This window comes from Copidosoma floridanum, unplaced genomic scaffold (genome assembly GCF_036245765.1).
Source record: "Copidosoma floridanum isolate Cflo_tuat_1 unplaced genomic scaffold, Cflo_Japanese_pri ptg000004l, whole genome shotgun sequence".
Lineage (NCBI taxonomy): Eukaryota > Metazoa > Arthropoda > Insecta > Hymenoptera > Encyrtidae > Copidosoma > Copidosoma floridanum.
Window position 1 is genome coordinate 24,476,965 of NW_028321881.1, and position 17,849 is coordinate 24,494,813.

Genomic DNA, 17,849 nt, shown 5'->3' on the forward strand with positions numbered 1-17,849 from the left:
AGCACATTTAGTAGCTGCCAAACTCTTGTAGATAAATTTTCTTACAAGAAATCAACAGCTTAATTGAAGTAGAGATTGAGAAATGTATATGTGCATTAATTACACTTTCTTCTATCATAAGCTTTTTTTTAGCAGCAAGCCTACTTTCAATAAAACTTCATGCTGAGAAAAATTTTCTACTGTTGGTGAAGATGTCATCACGAATAAAAAATAACGACTATTTTTCCATTTTTCGTTGAATTTCCATAATAGATTTTTGTTAGTTGTAGAACGGAAGAATTATCACTTCGTTTTTAAATTTGTTGGAACAATGAGGATGGCAACTTAGCAAACTTGATTATCACGTCCATTGGTGTGCACATTAAGTTATAAAGCTACTAGTCACTTCCAATTTGTACCCTAGAATTTTCAAGTAACGAAAAAAAATATTTTTTATGGTTTGCTTCAAATATCTCGGTTTAATTCACTCCCTTTTATCACATTCTGCATCTTTACAAATAAATAATGTCTGGAAATTTATTTAAATAAAGAAAATAAGATATGGGAGTCTTAAATTGTGTAAATAAATATTTTTTTTAAATTAAGTAGTTTCACAAAGTAGTTTTATCGTTAAGTTAGCTACGAATTAAAACTTTTTCTAGGTATGGTTAGCATATGCATGTTTTTAAAAGCAAGCAGTTCTGCCAGCAATGTGATTTTATTCACAGGTATTTTCTGTTTTCAAACTATTTACAGCAGACTGTATAAGGCGTTGCTCAAGTAGACACGTTTATAGCAGCAAATTTCAATACGTACAAAAGTAAAGTATCTCAAATACTTTATTTATAAACAGTAGAAATCACTTGTATCATTTTTATCACCCTCAAAAATACTAATTAAGTGTTAACTGTGGTAAATAGATTTAATTTTTATTATTAATTATAGATATCATTCCAAACTGTGGTTACCATTCCTGAATTATAACATAAACTAGCGGCCCCCCCGTCTCGGCTTCGCCCGAGACTCACTAAATGGAACACCATAGTGTGTTGACACGTAGTGTAAAATGTTTTCAGGTCAAAACTTTACATCTATTTATGACACTTCTCAGAACTAAACTATTTTTATTAAAAAATATTTGTTCGAAATGCATACAGTTTGTTTGGTCCACTAAAAAGCCATGAAAAGTGAAAAGAATATGATTATGCTAAAAAGTACCGTGCATTTCTTATGCCATAAAATAACCGTTGAAAATTCCGTTTATTTGCAGTTTCTCTCGTATGATCTATGAATAGGGCTATTTTTTGAAGCTGAAAAGATTCAAAGCTCACAGAAAATGAATAATTAAAGTTTTTCTTCTTCTTATCTTACAATTTCAAACCAGAGCAACAAAGTTCTGGAGCACAATCTCTACATTTTTTTTCGTAGCAAAAATACAAATTCTACCTATTCAAAAATCTGGAAGATGCAAAAGATTACTATGAAAATTTGAGTGAAAAAATGATCTCTTACTTAATAAATTCTTTTGTCATTTTTTCGACGCCTGAGATTGTATTCATAAGATGCATTTAAAGTTTTCGTTCCAATTCAACTTCTTGTGACTTTTGGCATAGTTAAGACTCTTGTGAGTCCTCAAGGCTATTTTTTTCAATTTTCTAAGGTTGTAATATATTTGTTGGCAAGGTAGTTTGACGTCTGATTACCCAAAAAAGGACCGGTAAGCTTCTTAAGTAATTTTTTTTTGACTGAAGTTTCCAGCAAACGTGATTGCCTTTATACCTCAGGGTGATCTTCTCTAGCCTGTTATTGCAGCACCACTCTAATCAGGAAAAAAACTACAACTTTTAGAGCTTTGGAGCTAGCTGTAGAGCTCTTTCCCAACGTCTACTGGTATCACGTCACAGACGTTGTGGTCTAAAGCACCTTTAGTTGCAGACTCAGTTATTTTGGTGATCTAAGGTGGAGAGATTGGTTCGTGATACTTGCCCGTTGAAAACTATCTAGTTGGCTCACGTTTATTATTTCTTTCTTTATAGCTGTTCTCCCAGCGAATACGTTGGAAAGGATCACTGATTCCAGGTTAAATGCTTAAAGTCGAGAGGATAATATAGGATTGTCGGTCACATGGGTTTCCAGCTTTGCAACAAACAACTCCACTCATGACGTCTGCCAGTGAATGACTGACTTGGTTTAATAGTGGCCAGCTTTACATAGTCTTTTAGTTCATGAATCGTCTCTGGATATCGTAGTAAAAATGTATTTGTTGGCAAAGTAATTTGAACTTAGGTGGCTCTTAAAAGTACCGATGAGATTGATGGTTTAGTTGGAAACGTAAATACGTAGAATGGCCTTGAAAAGGGCCAGTAGTGAAACTTGAAGCTATTTCTCATTATTATTTTTGATGATGGAGAGCTAGCTGTAGGCAGCTTGACTCTTATCCTTTGAGTCTCTGTGTAAAGAGACCGTACATGAGGAAGGTATGCCTTTAACCAAAGAATATCTCGTCTTGAGGTCATTCCCTGGCTTACTAACCGTTTATCGTTAGTAAGGAAAGTGGGCCTGGTGAATATCTCCTCTATAGGTATGCCGTTGGGATGATCTCTAAGAAGGACGCCAATGTGTCTGCTGGTACTCTGCAGGGCTGTCTTCCCTGGCTTACATTTAAAGTAGTAAATTCTCTGACAGCACCAGGTCAAATAATTGAACGGCTAAGTAATTGCCAAAGTAATGGAGCAGATTGTGCTTTGGCTGTACACGTCTTCTGGTAACATTCTACCAAATACGTTGACGTTCCAAACACCCACTTTTTCGTGATATTCGGTTATTTTGGCGATCCTGGCTTAAACCCGATTTATTTCGCTTGCCCATGAAAGAAGAGTATCATCGGTAGTCGGAATGCCCAGCTGCACAACGGATTACTCCGTTCTTGGTGCAGTGCCAATGATTGACTACGATAATCGTTGACTCGATGGGGCATGTTATAACCACTCTTTACTATCTTTGATTGCGGGTTAAATTTGACCTTGACGCCACTTGGTGGATCCTACTGAACTAAAACGTAAGACTAGCTTAGTTTAGCAAAACTTTGAGCTTATTTATTACTATTGTTATTAACTTTCTCAAGAAAAAAACTATGCGAAAACAATCTCGGAATCATTAAGAATCAGTATGCCAAATTTCAGCCAAATCGTTTCAGTAGTTTTCGTGGTTAGTAATTGCAACGGTTTTAGCGACTTTGCTATATTAGTAAGATTCATTTTAGATGAATATTGGTTTTTAATTCTAATATCTAGATACAGATACATACAGCTGCTCGTAAGAAAAAAAAAAATTTCTTCACTACAAGCCTACATTATCCAAACTTTGTTCGTGCAAGTCATTAATAGAAATTTCATATTCTTAAACCAGAGAAAATGATTTTCTTTACGAAATAAATCGTACTTTTAATGAATTTTCAGTATTTTAAGTGACTCTAGGTATAAAAACTGTACTTTTAATTTTTTTGCTAGAGTTGTTATCCCTGCTTTAATAAAATACTTAAATAGTTCGTTGCTTTTAAGCGTGTACCATTGTATAAGATGTCTGTAATGTTTGAATTTATAGTCAATATTTCTATAGCCCTATTGTTAAGTTAAGCTTATAAATGTGTTACCCTTTATTAATAGTATTCAGCTCTCAAAAAAAAAAAATTTATGTAAATATTATTATTTAAATTGTCATAACGTTTATATGTTGCATAATCTACATTTTAATAACGTTATACATTTTTTCCTGTTATTTTGATTAAAATGCTATCTTTAAAAAATAAGGATTCTAACTATGGATTAAAAGTATTCGACTGTCAAATTACAAAAATTCTTTGCTTTACTAAAAAATCTTTCGACAAATATCTTTTGTCTTCTGATTTTCTAGAATATTTGATAATCTTATCACTCCTCTTTCAATTTTTAAGAATAACTTATGAAAGTTTTTATTAAGAGGAGGTTAATTTTTTTCTATTACCAAAAATACGATAATATGATAATTTTAGCAATCATACTGCTCATGTTACTCTTTTTCAAAACAGAAAGATTTGACGGATGTTACCTCTGAAGGCTATTCATTTATTTTTAAAAGCAACGTTTGTACCATGTACATCTCGTTACGTTCTATCTACTACTTCCAACTTTTTTTTAAAAATTATGGAGGCTTTGTCCTATGAACTTAGATCTGCTTTTTTTAAATCTCTCTTTTTTCAAATTTGAATCTTAAAAATGCAGTTTCTACAAATGTAGGATCTAAAATAAGGCCAAAAGTTAAATGACTTGCTATTTTTTTTAAAAAAAACATTGATATCTTGCCAGTCCATAACATCAATAGAATCTTTTTTTCCTAAGGGATAAAATAATAAGTTAAAGTATTATATAAAAATAAATAACATACCTCTTGTGCTATGAATGAAAAACAAATTAGTTTTTGTTCACATATTATTTAAAAAAAAGTGATTCAATCTTTACTTAATCTCATACAAATCTTATTAACCACTTAAGTAAAAAAAAATGATAGATGACAAATATGATCTCTTATGTGAATTTCTATTGGTGTCGATAAATTGAGATTTTTACATTATTTGTCTTGCAATCTCAGCCATCTTACAATACTTAAAAATTAATGTATATTATGTAAATGTAGCAAATTATTTTTAATTATTAAAATAAAAAAGATAGTATTAATAAACATTTTTTAAAAACTATTTTAATTATTTAAAGTATGTGTTAAACTTACGCATACATTCAATTTGACTTTGATTTACTTTACAAAGATTTTTGTATTTTCCTAACTTTATGAGGCGTACTAAAAAAAAAAAAGTATTCAACTGAGATCAAAGAGTGGGGGATGCGTAGTGTGCGATGAGGGAAAATTCTAACTTAGGTAAGTATGTAGTTCAATTTGCTATACATCCGTACTCACAAATATGAAAGACAGCACCCATGCTGCCGTTCAGCACTATGTCAGCTCATCCATAGTTCATGTATATTTGCTTAATTTTATGTGATTTTAATACAGTTATATTGAACAAGTTTCTCTAACCCCTTTTTCTGTTTTAGCTCTCATTTACTTACTCACAGCTCCCCCTCTACTGTATTGTCATTAAGTCATCTCTTCGTTATTATCCAACCCATCTCCAATGACAAAATTCTTAATTTGGTTAAAGTCTGTAGGATTTTAAAGACAGATTGGTTCGCTAACTAAGATCATCAAGCTTTTAAAATAACACTAAAGTATCTGTACATTTCCCTATATTATACAGTAAAGTAGAGGGTCTTTTAAAAAATAATGTTTTTTTTTTGCGTCCACAAAATTTTTATAGTACTTGAAGAACTGATTAGTAGTTTCAGTTCATTTTTAAGTTTGTTGCTCATTTTAATTAAAATTATAAGAAAAATTGATTGTTACTTTGTTACTTAAATATAAAATCTTAAGAATTATATTTTGTGTGCAATGTGTCTTAAATTGACTCCAGCTCCATCAGAAATATAGTAAACTACCAAAAAAATCAAGTACAATACTATGTATGAATATTTCATACATGTTGAATTAGGAATATAAAAGTTAAAAAAATTTTTAGATAAGTGTTTTTAAAATTCACTACAAATATACAGTTAAGTTTCTTTTACCAACACAATTCATTCTTCATTTAAGTATATCGTACTATCAAAAATTAACATCAATGATGTGACATAGTTTTATTTAGGATGTGTTTACTTCTTAATATGAAATATTTTATTATTCAATGTGGAATTTTTTCAAATTTCACAGAAAGAACAATGTCACCAAAATTTTTAATGCAATAACTTTTATAATAAAATATAAGATAAATTGATATCAAGGGATACATCCATTGTCCAATACAATTGTAAAATGAAATACTCTATAATCAATATCTTAAAACCTATAACTATCATAGTCATTATGTATAAAAATATAACAAAGCAATTTGACAGGAAGAATTTTAAAATCACTCTCTTTATCATAATGACAGTTATCAGTATCGTTTTCTTGAATGCTGTTACTCTTACCACTATTATTATTGTTATTATTATTACTATTATTATTTTTATTATTAGTATTATTATTATTATTATTAGTATTATTATTATTATCATTATTACTATAATTATTATAATAATAATTATTATTATTATTATTATTATTATCATTATTATTATCATTATTATTATTATTATTATTATTATTATTATTATTATTATTATTATTATAATACCAATAAATACGATGTCATTATCATCATTAAAATTATTATTATTATTAATAATATTATCATTGAGACTAAAAAGATCATTTTTATTTATATCGTTGTAACTATTATCATTGTTATTTTTATTATAATTATTGTTATTTTTATGCTTTTTACAATGATTGTCACTTCTACAATGATTGCCCTTTTGATTAACATACTTATGATCATTATTATGTAACTATCACGCTTCTCCTACAAATGGCTTTACAAAAACGAAATTTTATAATACTATTAATTACTAAGAATTGTAAAAAAAATTGTTCTATTTGTTAAAAATGTCAACTTAATTAGTATCGCAAGTACTTACTAAAGTATTTATCATCAATTTTCATTCTCCTCATAAAATGCTTGTTTAATGTTATTTGTGCATGTAAGTACAATTTAAGACCCATATTAATCAAGAGAAATACATGCTTTATATTTTATCGCGTTAGCAAAAAAAAAAAAAATTTAACTTAAAATTATAAAATGTAAGAATTGGCTTAATTTTGGATTGAATCCAAAAACTTCACGGAAAAAACTTTTGAACGTACAGAGCCCAGTTACTCAGGCTAGAGAAGTTCAAATCGCTTTGAACTCCTAATGCACAAGTGTACACGCCACCTTGACTCGAAGATCGAGTCACACGAGTCAAAACAGCGTTCAACTGAGACTGCACAACCATGCGCGCCACGTAGCCTGTAGTTTGGGCTTGTACAGTACGGCATAGCATTGAACTGCAGAAGCTCGAGGGGAGGGGGGGGCTACGTGAGCCTGACGCGACGGTCGCGCTCTCACAGCACAATGTCCAGGCTCAGCGAGCTCAGTGCTTCTCCAAGCTCTCTCTTTGGGTCATTGAATGATAGGCGTTTGTATTAATAATTAATATTTTATTATTTAATAAAGCGACCAGTAAGCGCCCTGGATCATTGGGAGATAGGCGCTTGTGTTAATAATTAATACTTTATTATTTAATACAGAGGCCAGTTAGCGCCCCGGGTCATTGGGTAATAGGCACTTGTGTTATTAATATTACAATTTTTAATTTCCGCGTGTCTTTGGCAATGCCCCTTCACTGCTGTGCTGTCTGCTCGACGGAACATTCTCCCTAGATTGTATAGCTATATATACGATCAAGGGAAAAAGTTCCGATATTGAATTTACCTAACCCAACGCTGCTTATGAATTCTACGGCTCATGCGGGAGTAAGTGGTGCCAGCCACAGCATTAATAACGTCAATTGGTTATAAACAGTTACTTACAACAATTCGTAGCAGAGAGTGGTTCAGTTGCTAACCATCTGTCTTTTTTGTTTGTCTATTCTATATTTAATGACTTATCTTTTTCAAAAAGAAGCAATTCACATTATTTATAAAAGCATCTTAATAAAAAACGTGGAACCCTCGAAATGGTGCAGTGAGCATAGACATATACATGCTGGGCTTTTTTGAAGAGCATAGCATATACAATGTTTTGTGAAAATAATACTAATAATAATAATAATAATAATAATAATAATAATAAAAATAATAATAATAATAGTTATCATTGTTATTATAATGGTACTAATAACAATTAAAATAATAATAATAATAATCATTATAATTATAATGATAATAATAATCGTTATCATAATAATAATAATAATCATAATAATAATAATACATTAGTACATAATCAATAAAAATAACAAAAAAACAGTTTTACTGTCATGAAGGTAAAAGAAAAAAGTCAGTTGACAGTGTGTGCTGCGGTACCTAAATATGAACTAATACTTCTATGAAATTATATGGCAAACTGTATAATTTTGAGTATGAAAATACCTTCTATGAAACAATATTGTGTACGAAGTTGGTGCAATTATCGTGGGAATAAGTATACTTACGTTGATTGGGTGTGATTTTAATGGATATTAAATTATTTAACGATTATAAACAATATATTACGGTGCTATGCAATTAAAATAGTGTATAGGCTACTCGGTCCAAGACTGTGCACTTCCATCGAATATTCCGGTGATATAAGAACAACATTCTACTGCCTACGCTGATTACATCTGTAACGTTACCCTTACATCTACTACGTACAATTCCACACTTATTTCTCGTCCATATTTATTACCTAAAATATAATTGTACACAGAAAATTAAGAAAAACCATCCTGTAGTACAGTTTTTTTCAATAGGATAGTATTACATGCCAGTAAGTGTCTCTGCAGAACGCTCATCACACATAGGTTTTTTTGACAGATATTATTTAATTGTCAAACGTATAAGGGTAATAGCATACAAAATACCCATGGCATTGTGGCTTGTTTGACTGTACCATAATTTTATACATGGTACATTGAATAAATAGATATTTAACATTAACCATATGAAAAAATGACATCAAATTGCATGTATATAATTTGTAGGAATCTCTAAATTTTTTCGGTACACAAGATTAATTTGAGAAAAACCTTTTAGATTTTTAAATAGACACACATAAGTTAAATTTTCAATGGATTTGAAAAGAGGGAATGAGGTGTGCGTTAAAGCATGTATACAAGTGACAATTTACAATTTTTCACCCATTTTTTTCTCGTCCTAAGCTGTGTAACGGTTCGAGAGTTGCATCTAGTAGGTAAAATTTGACAAGGTTTTTATTGGTGCTGTTAAATTTATTGTAGGATAAACCGTCTTCAAAATAAATTTTTGTTTTTACCGAAATCAAATTTTTTGGTTAGATTTAACGTAACGTAGCTGTTTTGCGTTGCTTTTCATAGCCACTGACACTATATCAAATGGATTTCATCAATAGATTTAGTCTTACATATCGATTAAAAATTAAGTTTATTTAAATACTTCCCTGTGTAGTGATCATCGTTCTTGGATCACTAACAAGATCAGTAATGACAACTTCACTTGATTACTAGCAATAATGCTCACAAGGGATATTTTATTAAAGTTTACCGTATGGTAAACTTCGATGATAGCTTGCTGAATCAAGTTTGTGAAGATATCTACTTGCGAGTTGAAGACTTGTTATACTCGACATTTTGCGCAACACTTTTAGCAGTAATGCTCACATAGATATTTTATCAATGATTACCGCATTGTAAACGTTGATAATGGTCTCCCAAATTATGCTTGTAAATAAATCTATTGACGTGTACATGATTTACTATCCTTGTCACTTTTCCGCAAGACATACAGCGGTGTTGCTTACAAAAATTATTTTATCAAAGTTTACCGCATGGTTAACTTAGATAATAGGCTGCCGATTCAAGCTTGTGAGGAAATTCCCTTACGTTTTTACAATTTTTTGTTCTAGATATTCTTTTGCCAAATACATTGATGGGTGTTGTTTATCATAAAAAAAAAATATTTTATCATAGTTTAACCGTGTGGTGAGCTTAGATAATTATCTGCCAAATCGAGCTTGTAAATAAATCTACTTGCGTCTGCATAATTTCTTGTTCCTATCCTTTTTCTTCAAGACATACAGCGGTGTTGCTTACAAAAATTGCTTTATCAAAGTTTACGGCGTGGTAAACTTAGATAATGGTCTGCCGATTTGAGATTGTGAAAAAATATTCTCGCATGCTTATTATCTCTTATGTTGGTCATTCATTTTCGCAAGACTTTTAGAAGAGTTGCTCACCATAAATATTTCATCATAGCTTACCACGTGGTAAACTTATATAATAGGCTGCCGATTCGAGCTTCTGAGGAAATTCACTTGCGTTTTTATAATTTTTTTTTCCTTGACATTCTTTTGCCAAATACATTTATGAGTGTTGTTTATGATAAAAAAAATTATTTTATTATAGTTTACCGTGTTGTAAAGTTAGATAATGATCTGCCGAATCGAGCTTCCAAACAAATCTACTTGCGTCCGCATAATTTCTTGTCCCTATCACTTTTTCCTCAAAACATACAGCGGTGTTGTTTACAAAAATTGCTTTATCAAAGTTTACTGCGTGGTAAACTTAGATAATGGTCAGCTGATTAAAGCCTGTGAAGAATTATTCTCGCGTGTTTATAAACTCTTGTGTTGGTTATTTTCTTGCGCAAGACTTTTAGATGAGTTACTCACCATAAATTTTTTATCATAGTTTACCGTGTGGTAAGCTTAAATAATGGTCTGACAAATCGAGCTTGTTGATAAATTTACTTGCGTGCTTATGATTTCTTATCCGAGTCATTTTTTTCCCAAGGACATGCTGCAGTGTTGCTCACAAAAATTGTTTTATCAAAGTTTATCGCTTGGTAAACTTAGATAATAGGCTGCTGATTCGAGCTTGTGAAGAAATTCCCTTGCGTTTTTATGATTTTTTGTCCTTGACATACTTTTGCCAAGTACATTGATGGGTGTTGTTTATGGTGTAAAAAAATATTTCATCAAATATAACCGCGTGATAAACTATGATGTTAGCTTGTAAAACGAGTCTGTAAAGAACACCACTTGGGTGCCTATGATTTTGTATACTTTTAATTTTGTGTACAAAAAAACGGTGTTGCTTACGGGAATTGTTCTATCAATGCTTACCACGTGGTAAACTTAGGTAATTATCTGTCAAATCGAGCTTGTAAATAAATTTACTTGCGTGTTTATGATTCCTTATCCATGTCATTTTTTTCCCAAGGACATGCTGCGTTGTTCCTTACAAAAATTGCTTTATCAAAGTTTACCACGTGGTTAACTTAGATAATGGTCAGCCAATTTGAGCTTGTGAAAAAAAATTCTCGCGTGGTTATTAACTCTTATGTTGGTCATTCATTTTCGCAAGACTTTTAAAAGAGTTGCTCACCATAAATATTTTATCATTGTTTGCCGTGTGGTAAACTTCGATAATGGTACACCGAATCAAGCTTGTTAATAAATCTATTGGCTTGTATTTGATTTCTTATTCTTTGTCATTTTTTTGTCTAAGACTTACAGTGGTGTTGCTTACAAAAAATATTTATTCAATATTAACCGCGCGGTAAACTTGGATAATTGTCTGCCGATTCGAGCTTGTCAGGAAATTCCCTTGCGTTTTTATAATTTTTTGTCCTTGACATTCTTTTGCCAAATACATTGATGGGTGTAGTTTATGATAAAAAAAAATATTTTATCATAGTTTACCGTGCGGTAAACTATAATAAAATTATAAAATTTTGCCAAATACTTTTATGGGTGTTGTTCATGATAAAAAAAATAATTTATCAAAAATTACCGCATGATAAACTATGATGTTAGCTTGCCAACTGAGTATGTAAGGAACTCAACTTGGGTGCCTATAAATTGTTATACTTTTGATTTTTACTACAATACTTTAGGTGGTGTTGCTCACCATAAATTTTTTGTCAATGTTTATCGCAAGGTGAACTTAGATAATGGTTTGCCGAATCGAGCTTGTAAATCATGAGTACCTGAAAACGGTGAAGGGGTTCAGTTAAGATCTCACAAAGAGAGCTGGCTACGTTATAAAACACCAGCTCGGAAAATCTCTCAACGAACTCGTGGGCACAGCCAATGCACCAGAAATAAAAAAAAAAGTTTAGGTTGAGTGACTTAAAAAAAAAATAGAGTAGCAGAAGATAAAATCAGCAACGCTACACCATACTGATAACACGTGTGTAATCGAGTGAAGTTGTCATTAGTGATCTTATTAGTGATCTAAGAACGATGATCACTACACAGGGTGGAAATAGAAAGAAACTCAATTTTAAATCGATATTTGAGACTAAATCTATTGATGAAATCCATTTGATATAGTGTCAGTGGCTATAAAAAGCAACGCAAAACAGCTACGTTACGTCAAATCTAACCAAAAAATTTGATTTCGGTAGAAACAAAAATTTATTTTAAATATGGTTTGTCCTACAATAAATTTAACAACACCAATAAAAACCTTGTCAAATTTTACCTACTAGATGCAACTCTTGAAGCGTTACACACCTTAAGACAAGAAAAAAATGGGTGAATAATTGTAAATTGTCACTTAGACATAAGAAAAATGTATATACATACATCCACATAAAAAAAAAAATTGCTAGCTTTACTGTACACATTAGCGTTCTTGTAATTTCTCTGAACTATTTCCTACAAACTATGTGAAGAACTTCCTTAAGTTGGAAAATCACTCCAATCACATATGAAAAAATTTTGAAAGAATAAAGTACAATTAAAATTAGTTATTGTCTTTGTACAGTGCCAAGAAGTTTTGTGTAATTCTTGAAAATTTTTAAAAAATATGAAAGAGTTGTATTAAAATCTGTCTATTTATTGTAAAAGTAACAAATTGAATACGTAGGAACGAATATTTAGTAATGAACAGGAAGGGTGCTCCAATAAGATACACTCATTTCTTAGTTTTAAAAAAAAACATTAAAAAAAAAATTATTTTGTGAAGTAAATTGAACATTTATTTATTTTATAACTAAGCTAAATAAATTAATTTACATTTAATAAAAATTACTATTAAAATTAAATTATAAGCTGGAAGATAAGATAAAGTAGTTAATTCCCTTATGTTGGGCCTGCTTACAGCAAAGTAGTTAAGGGCCGTGACCCGAAAGTAAGAGGTCAAAAATCTGAAACCGTCTACTAACCCCTGCGCATAGTGCGCCTATAAAAGTATTACTTTTAAAATCATAACTGTAATATGATAGTGAGATGTTCACTTCAGAAAAATAAGTTTTGAAATTTAGAAGTTAGAATTCCGCAGAAATGTGATAATTTTCAAATCAAATCGAGTGAACATACACAGACACACCCTATATGAGTAGGAAAAGAGATGATTGGCTGGGTAAGGAAGGAAAACGGGAGGGAATACTACTTTTTCTAAGAAACAGCAAGAAAATAAGCAAATAACGAGGTATTCTTAAGAGAATAGGTAAATCTGGGAGAGGGATGCTAAAAGATTAGGGTAAAGGGAGATATAAAGGGGTTATATATACATCTACATATAGAGAGAGAGAGAAATAAAATGAGAAGAAAAAAAGACAAAGAGCGATAAAAAGAGAGAGAAATGAAGAAAGAGGAGGGATAAAGAGCCTGACGCTCCTCAAAGTAAACATATAATCTAGAAAGACATATTCTCTTGTGTAAAGGTTTCTTTACCACATGCATAATTAGTGAGTTTTCTGTGTATATTGTAAAGTATATAGGTGCCTGCCATAAAAGCGATAAGCGTACTACGCATTCTGTCCAGAAACTAAAGAGAGTAACTCACCAAGAACTACAGTAAGTGCAATGAAGCGCGTCTATAAAATACACTTTGCTTCAAGCTAAAAAGAGAGTTAATGTTGTAGGGATTTCTTACACAGCGCTCACCTACATAAGCGAGCGTGTGACTGTGTGTGTGTGTGTGTGTGTGTGTGTGTGTGTGTGTGTGTGTGTGTACATGAGTTGTAATTTCAGTACCTATGTGTCGATTAGAGTGTTCCGTAATAATCTAAAGAGAAAAAGTGTTAAGTTATGCGGTGGATATAATTTCTTTGTGCGCCCTAAGCAATTATCGTGTATCAACTGAGATACGTAGCCGTATATGCTATGTGAAGAATTCCTGTATCGTTAACTCCCGTTCTGGTTTGAAACAGAGAGTATTATATACATGCGCTTTACTGTACTCACTTCTGTTAGTTTCTGCACTATACGCATGGTACATTTATTGTTTTATCAGCAGGCGTATACCTATAACACACTGCAAACTTACTAAACATGCATGGGCTAAAGAAACCGTTACTCTAAGTGCATAAGTATTTTTATTTTATATGGTTGTTGAGAGGTACATCGGGTTCTATATCCCTCCTATAATTAGGTCTAACCCCTCTTTATACCACATCATCCACGATCATGCACCATTCTTCTCGTATTATACTGTTTTTCGTATAAGTCATACCTAACTCTTACCTGTATTACCGATTGTGATACAATCATTTTCAATAACTTAGATTTTTTCAATCCAATTACAAATACGTGTAGCTGTAGTCAGCTCAAAAAAGCTTACTACTCACCTGAGAATTCTTCACGGTGCCAACGAGTATTCATTTCGAATTTATCTGTTTGTCAGTGTAAGTCTGTCTGTCTAAGTTACAGTGTGTCTATCGGTAATTTTTTGATAAGAATCATAAGGATGCCTAAAAAAGTATCCCAAAAATCACAAAGCATAATTATTTGACCCTTAGTTTCACAGTGGGAATACGTACTCCCACGAAGAAAACTTCAGATTTTTGCCATTTAATTTAATTTTTGCGTATATCTGTAAGGTTTCTTTTATTTATTAGCTAATCTTATGATAATAGAACTTAAAAATATATTTTTTTTGATATAATTGTTTACAATAATTGTTATATAAATAAACAAACATAAAAAATTGCCTTCTTTTCGGAAGAATTCTCTTTTGAAGAACCTATTCAGCATAATACATTAAAAACCTAAACTAAGTGATTTTTCAGGTTGCTGATTACGAATTAAATTTCAAAATTTCTAAGTATTTAAAATTAAAATGGCAGATTCGAGATGGCGTTTCCGATATTTAAAAAAAAAAGTGCACGAGCTTGAAAATCTCTACTCAGGGGTTTTTGGGATCGCTGACTACGAATTTAAAGTCAATGTTTCAAAATATTTAAAAACAAGATGGCAAATTCAAGATGGCAGTTCCAAAAATTTCGAAAAAGGATATCTATGAGCTTAAAAATCTCTACCCGTGAGTTTTTGGGGTCGCCAATTACGAATTTGAAGTGAAAATTTCAAAATATTAAAAGTCAAGATGGTGGTTCCAAACTTTTAAAGATATAAATGAGATTTTTATAACACATGCATTTACGGAATTTGGCGATTTTTTTTATTACGGATCTAATATTAAAATTATACATTTGTAAATAATAAGTCAAAATAGTGTTTTGATTTTTTTGGGTTTTTTTAAAATTTTTTTTGTGAAAGGTGAACATATGTATAACGATTTTTTTTACAACCAAAAACAAATTCAACTCACATTTATTTTGGTAATGTAGGCATTTACAGAATTTGGCGATTATTTAATGAGAAATCTAATATTAAAATTATGGAATAATGCAATAAGTTTGTTAAGATAGTGTTTGGATTTTGTTTTTTTCCTTATACTTTCCTTTGGAATAGGTGTTATAGAACATATGTAAAATAATTTTGTTTGTGACCCATAATTTGATTGATTTGACATTTATTTGATAAAGTCAGACGTTTATTCTTACACTAATTTATCGTACATATAAATATTAATAAAAGTTAACGTTATTTATTTATTTCCCTTTTAAAATTGTATGCAAGATAATTTTTCTATAGGAGTAAGTCTTTACAAGTTCAAGAGTTTTCATTTTGATGGTCAGTCACAAATACACGGAGAAAATAAAATTAACATAACAAAAATTCCGAGTGATTCAGAATTACTTGATGGTCTTCATCATTCTCATAATAAAGAAGAGAATGTGACCTTAAAATCATTCACAGATAAGAACGATTTTACTGTTGAGAACAATGCTAAAGATAAGGATTTAACAGAAGAAGACATAGGTGATTCAAGTCAATGTCATATTTGGGAATCCATTGGTCGACCAAGAATGGATACTTCATTTTCTAAAGCCTTTGGTCCAAATATTTTAGACACAACAAAATCTCCATATGAAATATTTTCTTGTTTGTTTACTTTACGACAATTGGATCATATTGTTAAACAAACAAATCTATATGTCATGCAAAAAAGAGTAAACATAAACCTATTACGAGAGAAGAATTGAAGATATTTTTAGAGATAAATATCATGATGGGAATTAAAAAAAATATCATCTTATCGTAATGATTGGAGTAATCATCCTCAACTTCATGACCCTTATATTTCTTATCTCATAAATGTCAATCGATTTACTTTGTTTTTATCTCACATGCATATCAATGATAACTCTAAGAAACCAAAAAAAGATGATCCAAATTACGATAAATAATATAAGATAAGACCATTTTTGGATGAGCCCTCTCAAATTTTCGAAGAAAGTTTTAGGCCAAGTAAGTACCAATCAGTTAACGAGTCTATGATGAAGTTCAAAGGAAGAAGTGGCATGAAGCAATATATGCCTGCTAAACCTATAAAGTGTGGATATAAGTGTTGGACTCTGGTTTTGTATGTCAATTCCAAGTTTTTACTGGAAAAGCAGATAGTACTGAAAAACAGTTGGAAGTTCGAGTTGTAAAAGACTTGACACGAGAACTTAATGGAGGTAATCATTATGTATATTTTGACAATTTTTTTACAGGGGTTCAACTCCTTTCATTTTTGAAACAAGATGAAATTTTTGCTTGCGGTACAATACGACAAAATCGTGCTGGATTACCATAAAATGCAAATGGTAAAAAATCGAATGAAAAAATGGACATGGAAGAGTATGTGTCAAGTGTCAAGACTACAAATACAGGTCTTACCTGGATTAAGTGGATGGATAAGAAACCGGTTTATTTTTTATCAAACTATGATGATCCTTCTGAAGTAATTACCGTGGATCGTAGACAAAAAGATGGATCTTTAAAATCTATCAATTGTTCTGTCATCTTTTCAGATCATAATAAGCATATGGGCTATATGGACTATGCTGTTTGACTTATTTAAACTTATAAAATTGATCGTGAATCTTAAAAGTAGTGGTTTAGGTTATTTTGGCATTTTCTGGACCTTGCAATTAGTAATGCATTTATTTTGTACAAGAAAAAAGATATAATACCATCGTTGACTTCGAAAAAATTTCGATTTAGGAGGCTTGGGCGTTTGGTGTCGTATCTATTGAGGGCCATTGTGGGGTACTTGTCATACAAATGATTCTTTGTAACATTTTTCTTAGAATCATTTTGATTATACACATGTGTGAACAAAATAGCAATTATACGCGGAAAAGTCATTGGAAAAATTGATATTAAAAAATTTATTAGTTTTCCCAAGGTACCTTGTGTAAAGATGACGGTCCTGCCACGGTAAAGCTGTACTTGTGTTAGACTTAAATTTTCATGCTTGTATGTTTATGAATGTATAGCGCATGCGCACTTACAGTACCTGAACAAAACAATTCTCATGTTTGATTTTTTCCTCGCTATTTTCTCAAAATTTAGCGTGCTGATCCTATTCTTTTTTTTAAATAATAGATTCTTTATACTTTTCAGTACATGTACCAATTTAATGTGTGGGCGCACAGCTTTTTATTGCGGTACGGTAGTCTATTGAATTTTGGGTTCCGTAAGGTTGCGTGTTAAAATGACGAATTTTCACAAGCGATTTTCTTGAAAATAAATGTGTTGACCTACCTATTTTGTTTTTCTAAAAAAATCTAGCAAACTTTATCCATATAATTTCGGAATTTCAGACCTAGCCAGCATTTAATTCAAAATCGTCCAAGCCTCCTTAACTTTAATAGAACGAATAGTTGGACATAAAATTCCAAATCCCAAAGGTAGAAAGCGCTGATCCCATACCTCAGATGATTTCCAATAAAGGAAACCACAAGTTTCTGGAGAAAAGACGTAGTCAAGTGGCTCACACGCCTATTTTTAGTGATACTTATAAACGATGTGCTCATTGCAGTACGAAAAAAGATGAAAG

The 17,849-nt window shown here is 31.1% G+C and overlaps 2 protein-coding genes across 2 annotated transcripts in view; one reads left to right on the forward strand and one right to left on the reverse strand.

Moving 5' to 3' along the window:
- The window catches only part of LOC106645530 (protein unc-80 homolog), a 676,041-nt gene that overhangs the window by 619,126 nt on the left and 39,066 nt on the right, over window positions 1-17,849 (reverse strand). The window lies entirely within an intron of this gene.
- On the forward strand, window positions 15,532-16,455 carry LOC149375776 (piggyBac transposable element-derived protein 4). The gene is given in 3 exon segments (XM_089598032.1): window positions 15,532-15,967; window positions 15,970-16,049; window positions 16,051-16,455. Coding segments are annotated over 3 exon segments (921 nt in total).